Raw genomic sequence first — 24,728 nt, forward strand, 5'->3', positions numbered from 1 at the left:
TATAGCCTCTCTCCCGGGAAAGAGAGCATCACTTCATTTTCATTGTGGTTAAGAAAACCCTTGTTGTGAACAGATGTCAGAGTTTCTTTATCAAGTCCTCTGTTGATGCGCACTGTCCTAATTCCACATCTGGTCTATTGTGAACGCTCTCCAGGTGACCCGGATGTGCCGGTATCCCTGTCAGACTTAGATTCTTTCAGGCTTCGACACAAGATTGGTGCAAATGCATCCTGTGGTGGGTTTTGTTCTCAGTAATCTCCACGGTTTTGTTTCATGATTGCTCTAAGTTACATACATATAAACTGTTATTATCCTCTAGGGAATGGACCAGAGCAAGTAGATGGAGAGAGGGGAAGAGATCTGTTGTTGCTATTCTAGTATTTTCAAACACAAGTTTTCTATTTCTTGACAATTTCATACATATGAACAATGTATCTTGATCACATCAAACTCCAGCCTCTCCTGAGATGCGCCCTCCCCATCTCCACCACATCTCATTAAAATATAATCCACTGAGACCACTAAGTGCTGCCTGCTTAAGTGTGGGCGAGCTACAGGGAGTCACGTGTCTGAGTAAAAATGATCACCCCTTGTGCTGGATAGTTTAAGTCAACCTGACACCAGCTAGTCATCTGAGAGGAGAGAACCTCAATTAAGAAAATGTCTCTATAAAATTGGGCTGTCAGTTATCCTGTAGGCATTTTCTTTATTTGTGATGGATAGAGGAAGACCAGTCCATTGTGGATGGGGCCATTCCAAGTCTGGTGGTCATGAGTTCCATAGGGAGCAAGTCAGTAAATAGCACTCACCCCTCTGCATCAGCTCCTCCCTCCAGGCTCCTGCCATGTTTGAGTTCTTGTCTTAATTTCCTTCAATTAAGGATAACAATGTGAGAGATAAACCCTTTCCCCCACAGTTGCTTTGGTCTGGTGTTTCATCACAGGAATCATAACCTTAACTAAGACTCCGCCTCTCCAGCAGCCATCAGCTGCCAACAGCTTCTCTAGGATGGAGCTTCATGACTACCTCCCCATCCACGCTGCAATTATTCACTGGCTGGATCTTGTGTGGGTGGTGTGCAGATGCTCACAGCTGCTGTGAATTTATGAGCACAACAACCTTGTGATGTCCAGAAATGGCATTTCACAGAACTGGAAGAGATATTTTAAAACATTTTCAGACAATGGCTTACCGTGTAGGTCAGGCTAGCCTTAAACTCACTGTGTAGCCCAGAGTGGCCTCCAACATGCAGCAGTCCTCTTCCCTTAGCCTCCCAGACTGCTATGACTAAAAGAGAGAGAGTGTCAGCCAACCAGGAGGGATGGGGCAGGGAGAGAGCTTACCTTATGTGTTCAATAGTTCTGAGCTCCTCAAGAAGTGTTTTCCAGTAAGGAAATAAAGAAAGCAAACAAAACAGAACAAAACTAACAAGAAGAAGCAAAATTGCTGGAGCCACCCAGAGAATCAGTCAGTTCATCTCCTTGACCGTCTACTTAAGTGTTCTGGTACTCTCCATGGTCCTGAGAGTTTCAGTTGAAGCTCAGCTGAAGATCCTGCTGGACCCCCAGTTACCGATGTGGCTCTTAATACCATGGCATCACTGGAAGAGTAGTCAGTGCTGCTGCCTGCTGAACCATCTCTACAGCCCACAAAACAACTTTTGAAAGTTTAACCACAGATGTGAGGCGCGCACCCACAAGGGTGTACAGGTGTGGAAATTGCCCTGACAAGAAGTTCTCTCCCAGAATTAGTGAACAAAGCTGAAACTGTGCACTGCAAGCTGGTTCATGCTTGAATCCCAACACTCAGAAACATGAGGCAGGAGAATTGCTGTGACCTTGAAACATGTTAGGGCAAAGAATAAAAAAGTGTGTGAAGGCGTGTGTAGAGAGAGAGAAAGTCTAGCAGAGACAGACAGACATTGAGAATAAAGGCCATTATCACTAGTTATCAGGATAGTGTGCATATAGAAATCTTTTAATGCAGTGATTCTCAATCTTTCTAATACTATGACCCTTTAATACAGTTCCTCATATTGTGGTGACCCCCAACTATAAAATAATATTCCTTGCCTTTTTGTTTTTGTTTTTGTTTTTTGAGACAGTGTTTCTTTGTGTAACAGTCCTAACTGTCCTAGAAGTCATTCTATAGAGCAGGCTGGCCTTGAATTCATAGAGATCCGTCTGCCTCTGCCTCTCAAGTGCTAGGACTAAAGGTGTGTGCCCATAACCTTGCTAGTTCATAAGTGTAGTTTTGCTACTGCTATGAATCATAATGTAAATTTCTGTGTTCTATGATGGTCTTAAGTGAACTCTTTGAAAGGATTGCTCAACCCACAAAGAGGTCAAGAACCAGAGCTTGAGATCTGCTGTTCTAAGGGAATGTGAAATTCCTCCAAGAGTCACAGACTCACTGGCCTGTGGTACCTCGGGAAGAAAACACGGGGACAAGAGATTCACACTCATATCTAGACAGTGAAGTGAAGGTGAAAAGCCAGTGTGGCCTGGATGGCTCCTGAAGACTCACCCTCTAACCCTGGCACTCAGACTTGGACACATCTGCTTTCTCTTTATGTCTTGAAGCCATTTGGCCACTCCACGGGTCAGCACATGCTCTCACTGGCTGCTGGAGACCAGAGAGGATGTTCTCAGTGGTTACAAATCTAAGCTCTAGAGACATAAAACAAGATGAAAGACAAACAATTTTCCCCTCGTGACAACATTATAAAAGGGACAGAAGGCACACAGAGACTATTCCAGGGGAGGCTGTGATTCACACCCAAACCAAACTCATGAAGTCACAGGAAAGAACCAGATCCCTCAGTCTTTGTCTATCTGTCTTTCTGTCTCTGTCTCTGTCTCTGTCTCTGTCTCTGTCTCTCTCTCTCTCTCTCTCTCTCTCTCTCTCTCTTTCTCCCTCTCTCTCTCTCTCTCTCTCTCTCTCTCTCACTCTCCTTGTGTGTGTGCATATGCATTTGGTTAGTGACACCAGACTTCACACATACTAGGTAATCTTCTACCTCTGAGCTCCATCCCTACCCTGAGCAGAAAATTTTTGACATGTTCTGTTGGGCCTCATGAGGCCCAGTGTAACTTCCTAAGCCTAACTTGAGTTTGGAGAGGAGTGACTCAGACAGCCTGATCTAGGCCCGCCTCTGCCCAGCCACCTCTGACATGACAGGATATTATTGGCCCTTATTTCTCACTCCACCTCACCCCATCCCAAGACTTCTGTCCACTACCTCAGCCCTTTATAAGTTCCTGCCCTGATGCTATAAAGTGAGATCCTGCTTTGACAGTCTCCCAGCTCAGTGTGTGTTTCTCCTAGGTGGCCGACAGGGAGGGGGAGTTCAGGTCTGGGTCATTTGACCCTCACCATCCTGCTCAGCCCCAGGGAGAGATCAGTGGGACTGCCTCTGTCTCAGCCCTGTCTTCTGGAGAACCCAGCAATGTTCCTTGCTGATTCCTTTGGACAATGATGAAGCTGAAAACTTGGGGAACTGAAATACTTTCAAAGTAGTAAACCAAATCTGGCAAGTGTAGACATTAAACTGAAGTGTGTATGAAGGCAAAGATAAAATTACTAGAGAGATGGCGCTGCAAAGTACAGTAGTTGAATGCATGCTTACCATGAAATATACAAACACAAAGAGAGACACATGCATGTGCACATACACACACATGCATGCATGTGCACAAACATACACACATTCATATAACACATCCACATACCCGTGCACGTACGCACGCAGGCAAAAAGACACACAGGAAAGGGGAAGATAGGGTGAGGGAGAAGAGACTAACAAGAAGGGGAAAGAAACACATGGGTCTCTCATATATGAATGTAGAATGGCATGTATGATATGAAGGAAGAAGGAAGTTAATTAGGAGACTAGTGGGGGAAGAGACAGATGTGAGGGAGGGCAATGGGCAAGGAACAAATCTATCCATGTATGAAAGCTGCAGAAGATTTCCTTTATTTTGAGCATTAACTAGCTAAAAAGCATTAATGATTAAAAAAAAAAAACGAAAAACTGAAATGAAAACCAGCCAGACCTGGAGACACATGGTGGGAGGGGATGGCAGAAGAAGCAGGGGTTCCATGCCCTTGCTGGTAACACAGCCAGTCCAAGGACAGCCAGGGCTGCCTGAGACCCTGTCTGACCACAAGAGAAACCAATGGGCACATTTATTGTTGTATGATATTTGGTTTGTGTTCTAACAAATGAAACTTGCTTGGAGTCAGAGGGCAGAGCTAGCCACTAGTTAACCACAGAGGTGTGGAGGTCTGTACAGAGAAGAGTGCTGTATGATAATGCTTTTGTACACTGTAAAGTTTTGTCATTCATATTGGTGTTCATAGAACACTGATTATCCAGTAGTCAGGAAGGAAATACAGGCAAGGAAACCAGATGAAGAGAATTCGGGAATGAGAAAAGGCAGAGACACAGTCACCACCCAGATGCAGTGGAAGCAAGACGAGAATACTTCACTGAGAAAAGGTACCAAGCCTAAACAAGATAAGACTTAAGGGTTAACCCTTAAATTAAGGGTTAATTTAAAATTTAAGAGCTAGCTATTAACAATCCTGAGCTAATAGGCCAAACCAGTTAAAATTAATATAATCCTCTGTGTGTTTAAATTGGCAGCTGGATCCACCCAATTCCTTAGCTTTTTGAGGGTCTAGCTTCATGGAGGAGGTACTGGTGGGGGCTACACTTATTGCCACAACTCCATGGAGCTCCTAGGTCCAAGCCAACACAAAGAAGCATGTCGCCACCTGCTCATAAACACCATTTAAGTGTTTGGTGGTAGAGCCTCTTAAAAGATATTTTATTATAAGTGCTGCTGTATTAATCCAACTTATATATTTTTAAAATGCCTTTCCCCTCATTTGTTTTGCAAGGAATTTGGTGTTTTCTAAGACAGCTTCTTCAGCCTCAAGCCAGCTTGTAAAGTGATGAATATTGCCCAACAGGAAGTAGACTTTGCTTCCTGAGGTTAGTAGGGTGGAGGCAGAGGAGAACAGAGAACTGCACTTTCGTTTTCTAAGAAACAAAACCTTAAAAAGGTGGGGAAATTGAAAGGAAGCCAACCTCAGCCTTTTGCCTGGAATTGCACTATCTCACAGAGGCAAAATGGAACTGTGTCCTTCTCAGGCCTTAGGTCTGCATCCGCCAGTGTCTGACGCTTGCACTAATCAGGGCTTCTGGAGTCTTCTACTCTTTCAAAACCCCAACAATATGGATTTTTTTTTAACTCCCCAGGCAAGTTGTTTGTTCAAATTCTCTTGGAGATGGGAAACAGATTCAAATACAATTACGAAGAATTCAGCAAGTGAGGAGTTGGTGACTCTTTCCGCTCTGCCACAGCAGTGGCCTGGAGCACACTGACTCAGTTTCTCACACAGGCAGCCCCCTACCTGTCCTGACAGTGAGAGTCTAGGCTGCACTTGCCCCAGCAGGGAGTTGAGAGAAGAATGGGGCTTGGGTTGAACTTCAGAGACCAAACAATGCATCCCACAGAGTCCCTAGTGGTCTCAGCAATTTGCCCCTGTGTATTCAAACCTGAGGTCTCTGAATACTGGAAGTGACAGAGATTAAAGGGGATGGGTAAGCCCAGTCTTTGTAAAATATTTATACACCACCCTCAAAACAAACAAACAAACAAAATAAAACAAAACCCCAAAAATAAAGAAACGGAAATTGCTTGTGTTTTCCTGAGATTACTCATTGAAGTAAAGAGCTTAAAAAAAAACAACCAGTTAGAGGCTGTAAACTCCTTAGAGCCACTGGCGTCTTTTCTTGCAGTGCTAAGGGGGGTTCCCTCTGCCTGCACTGGTGCAGCAGCTGTTGTAGTTTAAAAAGTGGCATGCGAGAAAAGGTCGCCACGTGACAGAGCTCACATGGGGGTTTTTACTGGAGCAAAGGTAAGGGGGAGGGGAGAAAGGGGGAGACTGGCCTCTGGAGACAGGAGTGGTAGAAGAGAACAGAGAGGCAGAGAAAGAGGGAGAGAGGGAGAGACAGAGAGACAGGCAAAGAGAGTGAGAGAGAGAGAAGGGCAAAGGCCGGCCTGCATCTTCAGAGAAGCATCAGAAAAGAGAGAGAGGGAATGAGTGGAGCTTGTCTCTTAAAGGGGGCACCTAGCACATGCGCCCAGACTATGTAATGACATGGGGGGCATGGAATGCTTGACTAGTCAGGGTACTGCCTGAGTGCATCCTGCCAGGTCCTCAGAAGAAGGACAGTGCAGGTGCCTGAATGCTAACATTCCTACCTTTGTTTATTATAAAAAGTGAGTTAGGGATGGTAAGTGGGGACAGGAAATGAGGGCACCAAGTCCTCGAAACTGCTTCCTGCTGACATGTGGGCGTCAAAATCTTGGGAGCCTAGGAAAACTGGGGTGCTGGTAATGATGTCCTGGAGTAGATGGCTGTTTCACTTCTGTCCACGCTCTGTGGAAACATCTGGCACTGCTTGGACCGGGGAAGATGTTGGCAGGACAGAAGATAAAAGTTAAGTTTAGAGAAAAAAAGAATTCTTTAGGTAATGGTAATTGAGGGAGGGGACATCACAAGACCATGGAAGGGGGGGATCGTACTTATCTGGAGTGAATCTGACATGTTTGGGTGGATCCTAGTTGACTCCCTGGAAACTAGTAGAATTCTGTGAGTTTGGGAAAAGATAAGTTTTACACACGTTAGAAACGGCAGCACACTCACACCAGAAATGATTTTCACTGAAAGCATTAACGCCCTTTCTTCTGTCCAGGAAACTGCGACAGATGTTTGTAGCACAATGCGAAGGACCTTTTAAGTCTATAGTTAGAAACCAACTAAGGGAATTTAAAGTCCTGAGCTTGTGGCTATGGTGACATGGTGGTAGTATGGTGTGCAGTTCTTCACCAGCGCTAGGTTACTAGTTTACCAGAATCCCATCGATTACTGTGAAGACTGTCAACTTTTGCAGTCTTAATATCAGAGTAGCATAATGAGAGAGAGAAACGTGTTTCATTCTTTTAAACATCTCAAATCGCTTTCTCTTCACTGGCACTTAAGTCTTTCATCCTCAGACCTTCATAACGTGTATTCACACACCTTGAGTCACTTTCTTAGAGCCTAAAATACTCTGAGATCCTCACATTTTAAGCTGTCTTACCCTCACATAAACTTCACACCTTAAACACTGTCTTTTTGTCTAATTCACTAGGAGACACAGGGGGCTGACCACTGTGGGCAGTTAGTGCAAAGTGAGTTCCTTTAAATAAAAGAATGGTAAAGGTTACATTGAAATAGGTTTTGAGATTTCTCTTTTCTGGAGTCTCGGAGCAAGGGGAACTGTGTCCGGATTCAGTATTAACTCTAGGAAAGTGAGGCCTGTGACCTGAATTTCACACAGAGACCCGAGGAAGCAGCTGAAGCCTTGGCTGTTGCTGTTAAACTGACACAGCTACCAGTCGTCAAACAGCATCAGTGTTCTGAGAAGTGTAATGTTTACCTGAGTGGAGCGATTGAAAATGAGCTGGCTACCTAAACAGCTACTCCCCAGGGTCCTCCATGCTAGTTGAGGGCAGAGGTCTCAGGGCAGCATCAGTTTTCTGCTATTAGGTCTAGGCCTGCTAGGTCACAGAAGGTCCAACAGGGACTAGGAATTTGATGGAGGACCAGCCTGCCTTTGTCTAGGCAACAACTCAAGGCAATCGACTCCACAGTGTCCTGTTGCCCACGGTCTGAAGAGGGTCTTGGCAGGAGTTGAGGTGAAGGGCAGGTTTTGTTCAGTGACTGGGGCCACTTTTACAGCATGTTCTGGACATGCCTCAGATTGCTGGTAGGTAATAGGAAATGCCAGGGTAGTCTACCAAGCTTCACACGATGCCAATGTTATAATTTTAAAAGTGGCATGAAAAAGACAGCATGCGATGGAGCTCCCATGGAGGGTTTTTTATTAGGAGAAAGGGATTGGGGGAAAGTGGGGAGAAGGGGAGAGACCAGCCTCTGGGGACAGGTGTGACAAAGAGAAGAAGGAGTTGGGGAGGGGACAACATGAATGGGGGGGAGAGAAACAGGGTGACAGGCAGAGAGACAGAGATAGAGAGTGAGGGACGCAAAGGCCTACCTGCCTGCCTCTTCAGAGGAGCAAGGGGAAGACGAGAGAGGTAACATCTGGAGCTTGTCGCTTAAATGGGGGGAAGGGGTGGCATAGGGCACACAGACAATAAAGTGACTTAGTGGCCATAGGATCCTGGGCTGGCCAGATTTCTGTCTGAAGGCTCCTGCCAGGTGTCCAAGGGCTAACAGCAGCCCTCTGCAGACCCCTTCCTTCTCCCCAGGACACTCACTGCTCTCCTCCTCCCAGCCCTCCAGCACCTGCCCTTTGTAGCTCTGGGGCTTAGGCTGCTCTGGGATGGCTACTAAAGATGGAAGGCTGGTGCTCCTCCTAAGAGATCACAAACGGTTCATTTCTTTTCTAAATTAAATTAGACCTTTTTTCATGCCAGTATTTACTGTATAGGAACAAATTTCCCTGAACCTCTACCTTCCCTTTGCCCTTCTCCTTCCGTCTGGTCCCTGTGTTCTCTGCCTACTTTCACGTTTGTTTGCATTTTGTTTGTTCTTGTTCTTGTCTTCATCCATTTGAGTGAGAATTACACAGAGCGTGACAGTTCCCCATCACACTTCCTGGAGTGACGCAATGCTCAAAGTCCCAGAGGACAGAACAGTTTAGTTCATAAAACTCGTCCACTTCAGGGCATCAAGCAACCACACCTTGGTTATATATTAGCCAGTTGTTCTCTAAGAGTATATCAAGGGAGGTTTTTTAGCCACCCAATGTATACTTCATTCATCTCTGGACAAGAGAAACAACTGGAAACCTACTACTGCTCTGAGCTTCAAGGAACTCAGCTCCTACGACACTGAGTAAGTGAGCCAGGTCCATTGCAGCATCCTTGACCCACTGTCTTTCTCTTCCTTTTCCCACCCAATGTCAGGGCCTCTCAACTTACTGACCCCTGGGGGATGTGGAGTGGGGGAGTTGCCAGCACAACCCATCCCTCTCAGCTAAACCCAACCTGGTTTCCTTGTAGGAATCTCAACTCCTTGGCATCTTCATAGACTCTTCTGTCAAAGCACAGGCTGCTGAGGACTTGAGAGTCACCGGAGCTGAGGTGAGAGCAAATGTCTTCCTCTCTTGCAGGGCGGGGGGTCGGGGGCAGGCTTTCAGTTGCTGGGAGAGAACCTACCATGCTCGTTCTGTGACTGACTAGTGAGGCAGGAATAGGGAGGTCATGAGGGGCTGTGTCTGGCAGGCTTGTGTGACTCTCTAGAGACTCTTGAGGGTTCCCTATTCTCCTGGAGACCTGACCCTGTTGAAAGGTAAGAAAACATGGTTCCCGGAAGGGGAGGAGCAGCACTTTAGAGCCAGAAAGAAATCAGCCCCTATGGAACTTTGTAATTTAGAAGATGGGAACTTTGCTTTTCGAAGGGAAATGCACAGTGCCAACCCAGGAGAGAAAGAGACAGCATGGTCTAGGCTTGGGGTGTTTGCTTCTGTTCCACAGAAAGCAGGTCCTTCCTCTCCTGGCCACTCTTTCTCTGCTTTCCTACCAACCTGCATTTGGGGGAAAGTAAGAACATCTGAATGTCATCCTCTTTACTTCCAAAGAGAGCTGACTGGACTCCCTGAACCCCAGTTTTCTTTTGAGACAATATCCCGAAACTCAATGCTACAATTTAAGAAGGAAACCTGATAAATTAGACCCAGGGCTCTAGGACTTGAGTGAGCTCTACATCAGTCTTGGAAATTGGTGAGCTCTGGAGTCTGCCTTGGTTTTTAAGGACGGTGTCACAGCCGTGTGCCTGAAGGTAGTGGATATGAACCATAGTCAGTTTTCAGAGACAGGCCCTTGAACTGAGATGGTCATTGTCCCAGGCTAGCCCACCGCTCCTCTCAGTGTGACTGCATGGTAGCCACCCTCGGGTTTAATAATCTCAGGGGCACTGTCATTTTGCACTTCGGTGTTAAATATGCCTTCTGCCCCCTTCATTGTGGCTGGTGATCTAGGGGTGCTGGCTTAGGAGTGGACCTGATAAAGAGGGTGCTGGACGGGGTGGGGGGTGCTGGTAAGGAATGAGGAACTGAGACTGCTCAGGAGTGCAACTATGAACTGACCAGAAAGGAAACTGCTTCTTCCTCGGCAGTACAGTCGCTTTAGACCCAGTGTAGTTTGGTTGTGGTTTTGTTTTTGTATTTTAGAAGGGAGGGAGGCGGACAGGGTCTTGGTGTGTACCCCAGGCTGGTCTGTGATTCACAGTGTGTATTCTGCCTGCCTCAAGCTCAGGATGCCCACAGCAGGCTCCCAAGGCCGAAACCATGCTTAGCTCCTGACAGCTCTTCAGATGGAGATGAAGATCTCTGGCAGGACGTTAGGGAAAGTGACTCACATCTGGGGCTGCCCACTTGTGTAGAAAGAGGCACTGTCTGGCACTAACACACACTAACACACACTCATTAATTCTCCCTTGAATCAGAATGGTCATCACAGTGAGAACACACAACTTCCTGTGTGGTTTTTGCACAGTTATATCACATTAATGCCACAGTTAAGCTTTCAGTTTAAACTTGAGTGATCACACACCTCTGGCTTCCTCACTGTTCATCTCCGAGGAGACCAGACTTCTTTCTTTAGCCTGATTGTGAACTTTCAGCAGCGTGTTCAATGCTTTCCTTACCTGGGACCTATCTGAATGCATGGCCAGTCTGAACTCACCTTGGAACAGTGTTTTCCTCCTTCTCGGGGTACTTGGGGAACATAGAGAAATGTGCTGGTTTATAATAGATATGGAACCCTAAGCCTGTGTCCTATCAGGTGCTGAGTGTGCGCCCACACACCTGCCCAGGAGAAAATTGTTGGGGAAAACCCAATGGTGAATATAAAATATATAAGTAGTTTTATCATTTGACCTAGTAATTTAGCTTCCAGAAACTTCTCTAGTGTTCCTATGGTTTTACAGTCTTAGATAATATTACCTTCTTGTAAAATGAGTCATGAATTCAGATGCATCCTCATGGTTTAGTTAAATTGGATTCCTGGAGTCAAAACAAACTTCTTCCCACAAGGTTGTTTGACTTCAGGATTCTATTTTTTTTGTGTGTGTGATTTAATTATTTTGTGTATCTTCTCAAGATTCCCACTTCCCAGTATAATCTTTATACCCCTGCACCACATCTACATGTAGATTTGAGGATATTTATGAGAGAACCCTTGGGCCTAATGAAATTCAATAGCTCTGGCCAGGAGGGTTGACTCATGCCTTTAATTCCAGCACTCAGGCTGCATGGGCAGGTGGATCTCTGTGAGTTAGAGGCCAGTCTGATGGGTCGAGGCCAGCCAAGTGGACATAGAAAGATCCCATCTCAAAATACATAAATAAAAATGAAATATAAATGAATAAAAATTAGTGATATGATGATTAGTATTCTCCTGCCTCAGTTATGATTACACCCAATCCTCACATATATTACTCTAACCATCCGGAAGCCATGTCCAATCTCAGCTGTCATGATATTAAGAAGTACTGGTGCATTAATATGAATATGAAATTAGGAGCAGTTTACAGGCACTAGGAAGGTGTTGAGGTTCAGAGCGCTTGCTGCTCTTGCAGAGGACCTGGGTTTAGTTTCCAGCATGGTGGCTCACCAACATCCCTAACTTCAGTTTTGGGGGTCCCTCTTCAGAACTCCATGAGCACCAGTCCCATGTGTGGTACCCATACATATGTGAATCAAAACACTACTTTTTAAAAAGCTACAGTTTTCAGGGTTTTGACGGAAGCTGCTAATCATTATTTTACAAACTAATTGTAAGTGAAACATGACTGCAAAGCAAAACAAAAGTCCAAACTTTCTACTTTGAATTTTGCCAGGATGGCAAACCATGATGAACTTGCCCATGAGGTAAAGAAAGTTCATCATGTCGGTGAAATGGCACTTCCTTCAGCTGTAGGCTAATGGATGTGCTGCACAGTGTTCTATCCAGAGTGGTCCACACATCAGGACAGATCTCTGCCGTTGAGCTGCGACCCAGCACTTCCCCCTCCTTTCGTGAAGCTGCTGAAAAATTAACACCAGCATTTTTCGACAGTGACGATAAGAAGAACATCATAGGTGCAGAAGCTTAAGTCAAACGCTAACAGATTGAATTCTGCCCTAGAAATAACAACAGAGTGATGGGTGTGCCCATAATCATGGGTACTTGGGAGGCTGAGGTGGGAACAAGGTTGAAGGTCAGAATTCAGGTAACTTTGGGCAGAGAAAGGAGGAAGACAAAGGAACAAAGCTGCTTTATTCCCTCTGTGGAAGCATTAAACAAACAATAACAACAACAACAAAACAAAACCAGAACTCATGAAGGTTAAGTATTTATCCAGGAGAAGCCACATTCGGCACTGAATGAACTCTCATTTTTGCAGGGCTCCTGCTCTGGAGGAGGCTGCACAACGTGAAATTCCCTCTCTTGAGCAAAAAGAACTTCAAGCAACTAGATTCCAGCACAAGGTAGGGTGAGCCAGGTTCACACCAGCGTCCTGCAGACTCATTGTATTTCTCTTTCTGTCCTCACCCCAAGAGCAGGTCCTGTCTATTCTGGGATGAATAAGAGTTGATGGTTCAACAACCCACCGTTTCCTGTGAATCCTGGATAAATTCTGTCTCTTCTAGAATCTTTGGATCCTTGGCATCTCCACAGCCTCTTCTCCCAAAGCACAGACTTCTGGGGACCTGGATGCTGCAGGAGTTTGGTGAGAGCAAATGCTTTTCTCTCTTTAGGGATAGGGAAAGATTAAGGTGCTTAATTGTGCTTGATCCAAGTCTGGCTGGTGAGGCAGGGGAAGAGGGGTTTGTGTAGATCTCCAGAGTCCCTTAGTGATGCCCCATCCTCTTAGAGAACTAACCCTACTACCAGAAACTGACGAAAGATCTCTACACAGAGAAGAATGAAATTGGAACTCACACTAAAGATACTCTTCAGCTAAAAATGGGCTAAAAAGATAATTTTCAGACCTCACAGCTCGGATGCTGAAAGAGGAGAAACCCCAGGACCCCATCCGTTCAGGAGTCCACAGCTGGATAGAGGCTAGGGGAAATATTCAAGGCAGATTCTCAAATGCTAAAGAGACACTTGACAAAAATTTAAAGTCAGAATCTTTGAGGAGGTACAAGAGGAACAGTGAAATATGATTTGTTCTTGTCACAATGACTGGGTAATTTATTATTTTAATTATTATTGTATTTATATTATAATTGTTTTCTTTTATAATTATTTTATTATTATTTATTTTCTTCATGTATGTATGTACACCATGTGTGTGCCTGTTGCTCTGTAGAGATAAAGAGGGTGACAGATTCCGTGGAACCAGAGTTACAGAAGGCTGTGAGTCATCATGTGGGTGCTAGGAACTGAACCAGGTCCTCTGAGGGAGCAGCCAGTGCTTTAACTGCTGAGCTATTCTTCAGCATCCTGACTTTTTATAAGACTAATTTATTTTACGTGCATGTATGAAACTTGAGTCTTCTGCAAGAGCAGCAGGTGCTCTTACCTATGGAGCCTGTCTCTTCAGCTCCTGAATCTGCAGTGACTGTTATCAGAAAGATGAAAGAGAAATGTTGTCACAGATGTGGAGTAAAGAGATCCCAGCACAGTGTGGGTGAGCGTATGAATTAGAGTGGATAACTCGGAGAACACAGTGGCAGTTCTACAAGTGAGAGACACAACTAGGTTTGTCCAGGGAAGTGAGGTCATTATGGCAGAGGGTTGCCTGTCCCTGGCTGTTGCTGCATTTTTGAAAAAAGTCAAAATATGAAATCATGGATGGAAGAGAAGCACAGAATATGTAGTACACATACAGCGGACTGATATGGAGCCTTAAAAGGTGGGAAATATAGTCACTTGTGAACACATGGAAGAACCTGAGTATGTTCTGTATAATAAGTCAGGCACAGAAGGGGGAATCCTGTGCATAAGGAATCTAAAGAAACTGAGATGACAGGAGAAGTTAGGGTGGCAGTGAGCAGGGGATGGACTCGCATGCTGAAAGGCTAACAACTGTCTTTGAGGAGCATTGCAGAACAGGGCACCTACAGCAAACAGTAGTGTGTTCTACCTGAAAAGCTACCAAAATTAGACATCGTGTTGTGGTGAAGAGGGCTGAAGGCAGGGCCGAGGACATGCTGGGCAAATGCTCTGCTTTTGAGCTCTATCTCCAGTCCTCTGATTACTTTTTATTTGGAGAAGGAGTTTCGCTAAAGTTGCTCAGGCTGACGTTGAACTCACTCTGCATTCCAAGCTTGACTTGGAAGTTGTGCAGTTTCTGCCTCAGCCTCTTGGGGAGTGGGATTATAGGATGTACCACCAGACCTAACTCTAGAAGTAGGTGGTTAGTGTTCTTCACACAAAAATGACAGTTTCATCATATTTGTATCAAATAATCCATAAGTTAATTAGCTTAGTTTAACCATCTCATAATGTGTACATATTTCATATGGGTATTCTGCACTCTGAATACACGGCATTTATGTTAGCAAGAGAAGAAAGGAAGGATGGAGAAAGACTGACAAGGATAGATGGCTCAGCAATTCAGAGCACTGGCTGCTCTTCGAGAAGACCTGTTCCTAGCACCCACAGGGCAGCTCACAACCATTTGTGACTCCAAGTCAGATGTCATAATGTCATCTTCTGACTGCCAAAGATACCAGGGCCATTTGTGATTCACAGACATACATAACGGGAAAAAAACATTCAAAAAATTTAAGCTATAATACACACACAAAGCACTCTCAAACATGTCCAGAGAGCTAAAAATCTACAGGGCATAAAAGAATCCTGATCATCCACACCGAGCTGGCAAGAACAGCACAAGTGACTCACACAAACTCGGTTCCCTGAAGTCAGATGAGCTCAGTGGGGGTTAGCTCACAACAGGGACAGGCCATTGGCCAAGACACTGAAGTGCCCCACCTTATCCTCCCACATCTCTGCAGCTCCTCTTGTCCAAGGCTGTCTTTGCTGTCATTTTGTGTGAGAGTGCCCCCTAGCGTCAGTACAGCAAAGCAGCTGCAGTTCAAAACACCTCAGACAAAAAGTTAGGCTGAGAAAATTGATTTGTTGGTGGTGGTGATGTTTTCCCTTCACGGGATCCTCTTTCTTATTGATTGGTATTCGTTTTACTGAATAAGGGGCTTCACTCTGACATTGTCACCCACGAGATGTCCTTTGGTCGTGGGAACCCCTCTTTACTCTCTTCTCCCCCCCCCGTCCTCTTCCCGCCCTTGTACTAATACCTTTTAGAGGCTTTATTCTGCGTGTGAGAGTAAACACGCGATGTCTGTCTTTCTATATCACTTCACTTATCACACTCCTCAGCTCCATCCATTTTCCTGCAACAATGCACTGCACTCATCCCTATGGCTGAATAAACCCTCAGTACAGAGTGAGGATGTGGTTGAACGGATTGGGCATCGCGAGCCATGTGTTCCTCATGCACTCACCTGCTGACAGGATCTTTGATTCAGCAACTCGGCTGCTGTGCAGAGGAAGGTGACGTGTGTGTGTGTGTGTGTGTGTGTGTGTGCATGTGTGTGTAAATGAATGACTTAGAGACGTAGATTCTTTAGGTAACATAGCCAGGAGAGTAACTGCTGTGGCTTTTTATTTTGTTGTTTTTAATAGAATATCTTTTCTTTATTCTTGGATAATTTCATGTGTGTAACAATGTCTCCTGATCATATGCACCCTTCCTCCCCTTCTCCTTTCCTAACACTTTCCTGCCTTATCTTCTCTTATTAATCAATCAACTGTGACCCCTGAGTCCAGTGAGTGCTGCCTGTTGGACACGGTGTGGCTTTGTTGGCTTGGTCTGGTGCCTGTACTGACAGTATGGGGAGTTCATGAGTACAGAGGCCTCGTCATGTTCTGAAGACAGCATTTCTCCATATTCCACCTCACCCCCTCGCTTTTACAATATCTTAATGGATTTATTTATTGTTATGTTCGTGTGTGTGTGTACAGAGAGGTCAGGAGAGGATCGTTATCCCTGGTCCTGGGGCTGCAGATGGTTGTGCTCTGCCACTCAGTGCAGGGAGGCAAACCTGAGTCCTCTACAGGAACAGCAACTTCTCTTCAACACGACCCTTTCTCCAGCCGCCAGCTCTCAGCCCCGACATTCTTCGTGTGTTGTCTTCCGCACTGGTCCCCGAGCTTGACAGGGCGGGCCATATTTTTGTTCCATTTAAGGAAGGGAACTCAGTAGCCAATTCTTCCCAACATTTGAGCAGTGATGAGTCTCTGTATTAACCACTGACCACTGCAGAGGGAAGCTCTTCAGGCCAAGGTTGAGTGTAGTAGTAATTCAAGTATATAATCATCAAGGGAAAGTTGTGTTTAAAACAACTTTTAAACTATTTTTGTATGTATTGGTGTTTTGCCTGCATACATTTGTTTGCACCACATGTATGAGGTACCACATGTGTAGGCCGAGACTGCTCAGTTCATTTCCCAGTTGCTCCGATCCAAAATAATCACACAGAAACTATATTAATTAAAACACTGCTTGGCCTGTTAACTTGGGATTCTTATTAACTAACTCTTACATCTTAAAGTAACCCATTTCTATTATTCTGTGTACTGGCACAAGACTGTGGCTTACTGGATAAAGCTCCAACATCTGTCTCCTTTGATAGCTACGTGGCATCTCCTTGGCTTTGCCTTCTTTTCTCCTCTATCTCTGCTTGGAATTCCAGTCTTGCTCCCTCCTGCCCTGCCATAGGCCCAAAGCAGTTTTTTTATTATTATTATTATTAACCAATGGTAATAAAAAAACATCTTCACAGCATACAGAGGGGAATCCCACATCATCTGTGCATGGTGGGAACTGAACATAGGTCCTCTGGAAGAGCAGTCAGTGCTCAAAACCACTAAGCCATGTGTCCAGCCCTGCTGGATTCTGCTGACATCAGGAATACTGTCCTGATATGGAAGGATATTGTGTGATTGTGTGCTCCTGTCATCTGTCATGTAGAGCAGGGAAGAGAAGCTCCATTGTACAGTGGAGTTGCCCTCTCTGGGATTCTGAGAACCACTCTAAGGAAAGATGGAGACCAGGATGGTCACTTTAGAATATAAATTCACTAATTAAATAAATCATGAAGGAACCAAACAGTTTTCAAGACTACACTAATTGAATTTTTAAAAATATTTGAAAATGCCCAATACTAGACTGAGTAGACAGAAAAACAAACCTGTAAACTGAAGAAAAAAACCAATGAAACCACTAAGCCAGGGAGCATCAAAAGGAGCTGCTGTTTTTAACCAATCATTCAATTTTACCGATACAGACTTGGGAGTCAAATGCTGGGGTGCAAGTCACTAGCTTAGAGAGGCAGAGGAAGCACCCGACTGCTTCCTTCTCTATCAACATCTCAATAAAGGAGTTTTCTATACTGTCAATTAAAACTCCTCCAAATGAATATCCCTTCCTGCTACTTCCTGTGTGTCTCTCTCTTCCTTCATCCTCTGGACTCCCTCTTACTATCTATGGAATTTTTCCTTATCAACGGGTTGCTTGCTCCACCTCTTGAACTATGGTTGATTTTATTTATTCCTGTTTACGAGATTCGAGCAGAAAACTCTTGGATTAAAGGTGTGTGCTAGGGCTGAGTCATGTCACAACGAGAAACAGGTTTTTCCAGTAAGTAATGCAATTTCGGGGTTCACAATGTGATCAAATAACCTACATGAGGAACTGAAAACAGACAAATAAACAAACAAAAAATCCAGAGCCCAATATTATGTGGATTGCTATCACGAAGACTGACACAGTTTTTGTCCCCAGAAAGCAGAAAGTGTCAAAAAGCAGTTGAGAAGTTATTGAAAGAAACAATGCCTGTGAACAGCCCAATGTCGGTGAAAGATGTGAATCCACAGACACTCACAGAGTCCTCTGGTCAACTCTCAGGAAATGTTCTCCAGAGAAGACTGCCTGCCACATCAGGATGTTTGAAAAACTCAAGGTATGTGTATTAACTGATTTGTCATGGGGGGAAGAAACTGGGAAGCAGCCCAGAAGGAAAGTCAGAAGCTCCGAGTCCCAGGACAGAGCAGAGCACTCCTAAGCAGCGGCACAAAGAAGACTTCACAGGATTAGAAACAAAAGTCCCGAGAAAATCAAGACCCTAGAGCCTAGAAATCACACCAGGAGGGAGATGGAGAGTGGGGAACCCCTGCATTGAAGAAAGTAAGGAGCTATAGTGTGCCCCATAGAGAATGTTCACCTCACAAATGCAAAGCCCTGAGTGTCATCCCAACCACTGTGGGGAGTGGAGACCATAAGACATGCTCACACTCAGTGAATCAAGCCAGTCCCAGAGAGACAAATCTCAGACATTTCCTCTCGGTTGTGCTTCCTAGAGTTTGTAGATTACACATCCATAAAATCATGAGTGTGTCTAAGACAAGAAAGAAGAGGTGACATTATTTAAGGGGCCATAAGGGACATCAAAGAAAAGTCAGACAGGAGAATATACTCAGTGTGCAGCGTTCACCTAGGTTACATGTCCTCTAGGGGCTGGAGAGCTGGCTGGGTGCTTAAGAGCACTTGTTCTTGCAGAGGACACGGGGCAGATTCCCAGCACTTGTACGGGGGCTCACAACCACCAACTCCAATCCTGAGGAATCCAACACACTTTTCTGACCTCCATGGGCACAGGCACACCTGTGGGGCACATACATGCATGCAGGCAAAAAACACGTACTCATAAAGTAGTAAAATAAATAGACTAAAATTTCTAAATGTCCCTTATATAACACAGGGCCACGAATGATGAATATACACAAAGAAGTTTATTAGTTTAAAACAACTAGAAGAGGATCATATGTAATCAGGACAACCAACGTGAAAATTTACCAAGTTCACAAGTTACTGTAGTCTGTTCAAAATTTGTCAAACAACCCATAAACAAAACATCGGGTCTGACCTTCACACTGACGCACCTAGAGCAGCTCAGGTGGATGTGCTGTGTGCTCTGTAAAGCAGAACTGGCTCTCACTGGTTGGCTTCTGCTCTAATGGCTCCGTCTGTTTTACAGGAAAGGATTTCATCTGGGAAAGAGAGCAAGTGCTCCAAAAATGAGCATCAGCGTTGACCAGGAGACGGACTATGCTGAACTGGTTCTGTATGTAGGAGAAATCACACAGGGAGAGGAGATTAGGAAGACAATGAAAAATAAACAACTGAAAGCAAGAGAGGCCCACAATATCTCACAGGCTGTGTGCACTCTGCTGAATTCTGGAGGGGGCGTGGTCAAGGCTCGCATTAAGAATTCAAATTACAGCCTCATCAGAGATGGAGTAGGACTGGATTTGGAAAATTCTTTTAGTGAAATTGTTCTATTTCCTCATAAATACCGAGACTACATGCAGAACAAAGGGTACTTTTTAATTTTTGTGAAACCGTGGGTTCCAGATATCTCTGGTCAGCGTGTCCTTACCTTGAAAACCAATTTCTATGTGAGAAATTTTTCAACTTCAGATGAACTGAAAGGTCCTGATGCAGTGCGGTTCCTCAAAGACAAGAAGGACTCTGAAGGGAGATCACGTTCAAGACAGAGCTTGCCTGGATCATGTGACTCTGATGAGTTACAGCATGAATGCCTTGCCATGTTTTTTAACAGAGCAAAGTTAACCTACAAGGAGACATTCTGTTTCACTAAATCCAAACATGCAGAAGTTAAAATGTCCCCTAAAGAAAAAATTCTGGAGATTGTTCCTAAAACTGTTTCTGCATTTGCAAACACTGATGGGGGATATTTGTTCATTGGTTTAGATTTGAAAAAAGAACAAATAATTGGTTTTGAAGCAGAGAAAGCAGATCTTGAGGATCTAGAGAGTGAAATAGAGGCGTGCATACGAGAGCTGCCTGTGGGTCACTTCTGTGAGGAGAAGCAGGAGAAGATAAGGTACACATGCAAATTCATCCCAGTCCTCAGACAGGAAGCTGTGTGCAAATATGTGTGTGCACTCAGAGTGGAGAGATTCTGCTGTGCTGTGTTCGCTGAAGAGCCTGAGTCCTGGCACGTGGAAGACAGCTGTGTGGAGAGATTTACCTCAGAGGAATGGGTCAAGCTCCAGATGGAAGACACACCAGGTTGGGGAAGGGGGATTAGCAATCACTTTCTAATTGACTCAGGGGGTTGGAAGATTGCTTTCTGGGACCTGGGCAACACCAAACTCCTCATTTACTGATCTCTACTAGATGCTATCCAGAGCTCACAACCTCCTGTTTCTTCTGCCCACTTAGATTCCCTATGGAAAGTGTGTTAGCTGCTTTCAGTAAGGCTATGAGCTATTTCTTTCACAATGACCAAGTGTGACACAGCCTGCTTCTCCAGTGGCCAGGACTGAAGCAAGAAGAGGAAAGGGGGCCAGGCCCCATAATTCCCTTCAAGGGTCTTGCCACCTCCAACAGTAGGTTAAGCTGAGATCCCTGCCAAGACTCAGGTCATGGGCAAAACACAGCCCAACTTCTTGCAACAGAATCCTGAAAGTTTCTCCAGTCCTAGCCTCACTGGAGTGTCGTTTCCGTCAGAAAGCTGATCAGCAGAGCCTCTCATGGACACTATCCTATCTGCTTCCTGAATTTCTGCTCATTCAGCCAGAATTGCCTATTGAGTTCTCCATGCCTCTTTCAACCTATAGCCAGCTTGTCTGTCTAAATCCCTCCTACTGGGAAGGCCTCTAGAACCCACCCCAGGCTCCCACTGCACTGATCCCATTTCTCAGAGTCAACTTTCTGTGTCCCTCATCCTTCACGAACAGTGACAAATGCATTAGAAAACCAAGTAATGCAATGAGAATGTCCCTTTGTTTGGACATTTTGATGCATTCGCCCACCATAGATTGTCTCCATTATCCTCGGTCCTATGGTAACCTGTGTTCAGTTCAGAAACCCCACCATCTAATCTGCTCCTTTGGTTTTTTTTTTTTTTTTTTTTTTTTTTTTTGCCTCTTTGTTGCCATTTGTGTCTTTGTCTTAAAACTTCCTCCTTCTCACATTTGAATACAAAATAGAACCCTGAATTTTTCTCAGAAGGAAAAAATGCGGGCATTTTAACTCCCTTAGACTAGGAATGTCCAGCTGACATGAGCATCGGAAACTTCTGCAGTCTCACAGTGCGAGCTTCCCCATCTCTGCACAAACCCACTCCTCTCCCAGCCTTCATTCCTTCTGGATTTACCAGCTTTAAAAAGAAACCAAACCTGGGGACATTTCTGAGGTGACAGAGCGCTGGCTTAGCATCCAGAAGCCCTGGCTTCAATCGCTCTGGTTCGTAAATTCATAAACTGGGCGTGGAGGTGCACTTGCGGCCTGAGGTTCACCTAGTGGGTTTGCACCAGCATGGTCTACGGGATGTTGTCTAAATTTCACTTAGAACAAAGTAAAATAGACCCACTTAGCTGTTAACACATTCAGGAACTATTAGTGTGCTTTTTGCAGTTATGTTTTCTGTAAGTGTGCTGTTGAGAACTTCACTATCATCAAAGCTTAATTTTGCAAATTGCATTTGACCTCAAAATCTAACCTCAATATGTAACCCCATTTTCTCTTAGGAAAACACAGTTCAACTTGGACTGTTAAAACACATTGCACTAGTTAGTGAGTAGTATGTGAGAAATTTAAAATTACCTTTTCCGTCTTCTCAGGTTTCTTCAAGCAAAAATACCAACAGACCCTTCAATCAAGCAGCCCACCACCATGTCTCTGTAGCTGCTTTGCTACTGACATTCCAGAAGCCCAGCAACAGAGTGCCCACCTTCCAGGTAGTGTCACAGTGGCTTCCTAGGTTGGTTGCTGTGACTGTGTTCAGGCCTCCTTGCCTCAATAGGTCTCTGTGGTGAAATCTGTCTCCAGGCTTCTTGCATTGGGACTGATATTTGCTGTCAGGTCCCTTTCAGGTCACTAGAATAACTTTGTCTCAAACATTAACCACCCCATACCACCCTGCCAGAACACACACACACACACACACACACACACACACACACGCACACACACTATAGATAGCATCCGGCTACATGTAACATTCTGACACAGGAGGACAGACAAAATGGACTTCCTCTCCAATGTCAACCTGACAGGTAGAAGGTGACAGTGTCTCTTCAAACTCCTGTACTGGAAACAGGTTTTCAAGAACTATGGGTTTATCCTGTGACTGTGATTGCCAGTCTGTGCTCGTAGGGAAGTCTAGCCTACCTCGGGTTGTCTTCTGAGGCATCCATCCTCTCCCCATCCCTGGAGCTCTGGGAATGTGCTCTGCTCCCTCCTTTGCTCTGTGGAGCCCTCCTGTGTCTCCTCGCTTTCCTCCAGTCTCATCATCTCTTTGGTGCTTCCTGATGCCTGACTTTTCTGTCTTCAGCACTAGGTCTGTCCTTTGCTCCCCTGACTCCTCTCATTCATTGAGTACCAGAGCAGGCTCTGGTATGGAAAACGTGGGGGTGTGAGTCTTTAGCCATTTCCAAGCTCTCTTGGCAGAGTCTGAGTTTCTAAGTCCCCCTTGCACTGCCTCCCTTCTGTTCTTGAATTATCATTTGGTGTCTTGTGTGTTCACCTTCTGGGTTGTGATGCAAAGTGTGGGACTTACCAGCTGCTTGGTGATAGCTCATACAGGACATTCATGACATTTTTGTTTTATAATTTGGTATGTTTATTTATTTTTCTAGTGCTGGCTAGAAAGGTGCCATGCTCTTCAGAAGGCCTCCGCATGGAGCTGTGCTCAGAACATAAACGATATGAGCAGTTACTTCAGACAGAGCTGGCCTCACTTCGTCAAGGGACGCTGATCATCTCTAAGAGCTTGGCTTTAAGTCTGGGCTTACAGAAGAAGCAGGAAGTCATCTTGGATGTGCTTCATATTTCCAAGGACAGTTTCCTGACCCTGCACAGTTTTGTCCAGGGAGAGGAGGAGCTGGAAGGCAACAGCTCTGTTCTGAGGGACCTGGGCACTAAGTTAAAAAACGATTGTAAACAAACTGCATTAACTTTAAAGCAGAAGCTGGTAAATCTTGGCGGTTACACTGGGAAAATAGGTGTTGCGATAAAGATAACGTACTTGGGTCATAGGGCAGTGTCTCTATATGATTCAAGCTCGATAATAAGTTACCCCAAAGAGTATTATCTGACAACCAAGACAGTAAGGGACTTAGAGAAGGCTCTTGCTGAAGTCTTAGGGACAGTGTACCAAGGTTAAACTGTAGTGATCAGTTTGCCTCTGAAATTTTAAACATAGAATTAGATACTTTACTTTTCGAAGATTGTCCTAACTCATGTTTGAGACTGCCTGTCATAGGAAATGGACTTTGGTGCCATGATAGTTCACGTTTTGTAGGTGATAATATTCTCTCATTCTGTTAAAAAATGGAAAATATGTCTTTAGATAACTTAACAAAAATAGAAATGAAATTCTTGAAAGGGATTGGCCGTTGAAGAAGACAATGGCAAAACAGTGCTTTAAAAATGTGTCCCTAAGCCGGGGATGTGACTTTTCATTCCAGTTCTTCGAATAAGGCTGGTCATCTTAGTCTACAAGGAGAGTTCCAGGACTGCCAGGGGTGTGAAGAAAGACCATGCCTCAAAAGAAATATACGGGAAAATAATTAAAAGGCCAAAAATTGGCCCAATCTGCATAGCCATCCTTCTCGCTGAGGAAATGCGTGGGGACTCTAATCATGGAAGACGTTCTCCCTAGAGAAGTTAGTGAAGGCAATGGTGAAGAAGGCAGTGTAAGGCAACATTTGGTCACAGTGTTGCTGCTCAGCTGTGTGTGCCATTGCTGTTAAATCTGTGATTGTATGTGACAACCCAGGAAGGACTTTCCACATGTCCCAAATCACAGAGGCAAGGCACAGGGTTTGCAGAAAGTAAATGGACATTGCTCACAGCAACAAATAGTAACTAAGAAATACAATGTACATTGCGTCTTAAGAAAACAGTGTATCTGTTGATGTAAGGCTTCTAAAGGCCAACAAGTGAAGAATTAGGACATGCTAGTACTCTCTACGGGACTATAGCATGTGCTTCAGTTTCTCTTTAAAACATTGTTCCCTTTTGAAGTCTTGATGATACGGTTTTAAGAAACTGATATTGTTCTTTTACGGTTCGAAGTATATATGTTTTATATTTGAATTATAGTATTGTCTGTGCTGTACACTAACACCTATGAAGGTGTTGACAGCATTGACTTTATATGCGAGTACTGTGCATTTGAAATGTTGGTGTTTCCTTCATAAAGGAAGTAATGTCCTCGTTGTACATCTTCATTTGTGAAGGATACAATTTCTCAACATTTGGCCCCTCGGGGTAATTATATATGCAGTGGTACCTGTTGTGACTTTTGATGGTGCTCATCAAAAGGCAGGTTGACCATGATGAGACTTTGTATGACAGGGCTATGGGCTGGGTGCTCAGAGATGCCAGTCATTCTAAGCCATGTTTTCTGTTTTCATGCATGTACTTCTTAATCAATGCAATTTATTTTTTAAATCTAGCTTATTTGTAATCCAATATTTTCTTATATCTGTGTCTTTCTAAATACAATTCTGCATGCATCTCTCTTTGATGAATCTTCATTGTTATATCTGGGAAGTTATTACTTATCAAAATTTGGATGCCATCAAAATGTTCTG

General features: G+C 44.5%; 1 protein-coding gene across 2 annotated transcripts; it reads left to right on the forward strand.

Moving 5' to 3' along the window:
* Nucleotides 1-5,844: 5,844 nt before the first annotated feature.
* LOC130877826 (schlafen family member 2-like) lies at nucleotides 5,845-24,724 on the forward strand. Of its 2 annotated transcripts, none has more exons than XM_057775431.1 (7): nucleotides 5,845-5,928; nucleotides 9,084-9,164; nucleotides 12,469-12,795; nucleotides 17,884-18,061; nucleotides 19,136-20,193; nucleotides 21,750-21,866; nucleotides 22,767-24,724. In XM_057775431.1, the coding sequence occupies exons 3-7, from the start codon at nucleotides 12,660-12,662 to the stop codon at nucleotides 23,291-23,293; spliced, it is 2,016 nt and encodes a 671-aa protein (XP_057631414.1). In that variant the 5' UTR covers nucleotides 5,845-5,928; nucleotides 9,084-9,164; nucleotides 12,469-12,659; the 3' UTR covers nucleotides 23,294-24,724. The 2 variants fall into 2 exon arrangements, with proteins under 2 accessions (XP_057631414.1, XP_057631413.1); XM_057775430.1 differs by lacking the exon at nucleotides 5,845-5,928 and adding an exon at nucleotides 8,808-8,916.
* Nucleotides 24,725-24,728: the final 4 nt, after the last annotated feature.

This window comes from Chionomys nivalis, chromosome 7, assembly GCF_950005125.1.
Source record: "Chionomys nivalis chromosome 7, mChiNiv1.1, whole genome shotgun sequence".
In the NCBI taxonomy this organism is placed as follows: domain Eukaryota; kingdom Metazoa; phylum Chordata; class Mammalia; order Rodentia; family Cricetidae; genus Chionomys; species Chionomys nivalis.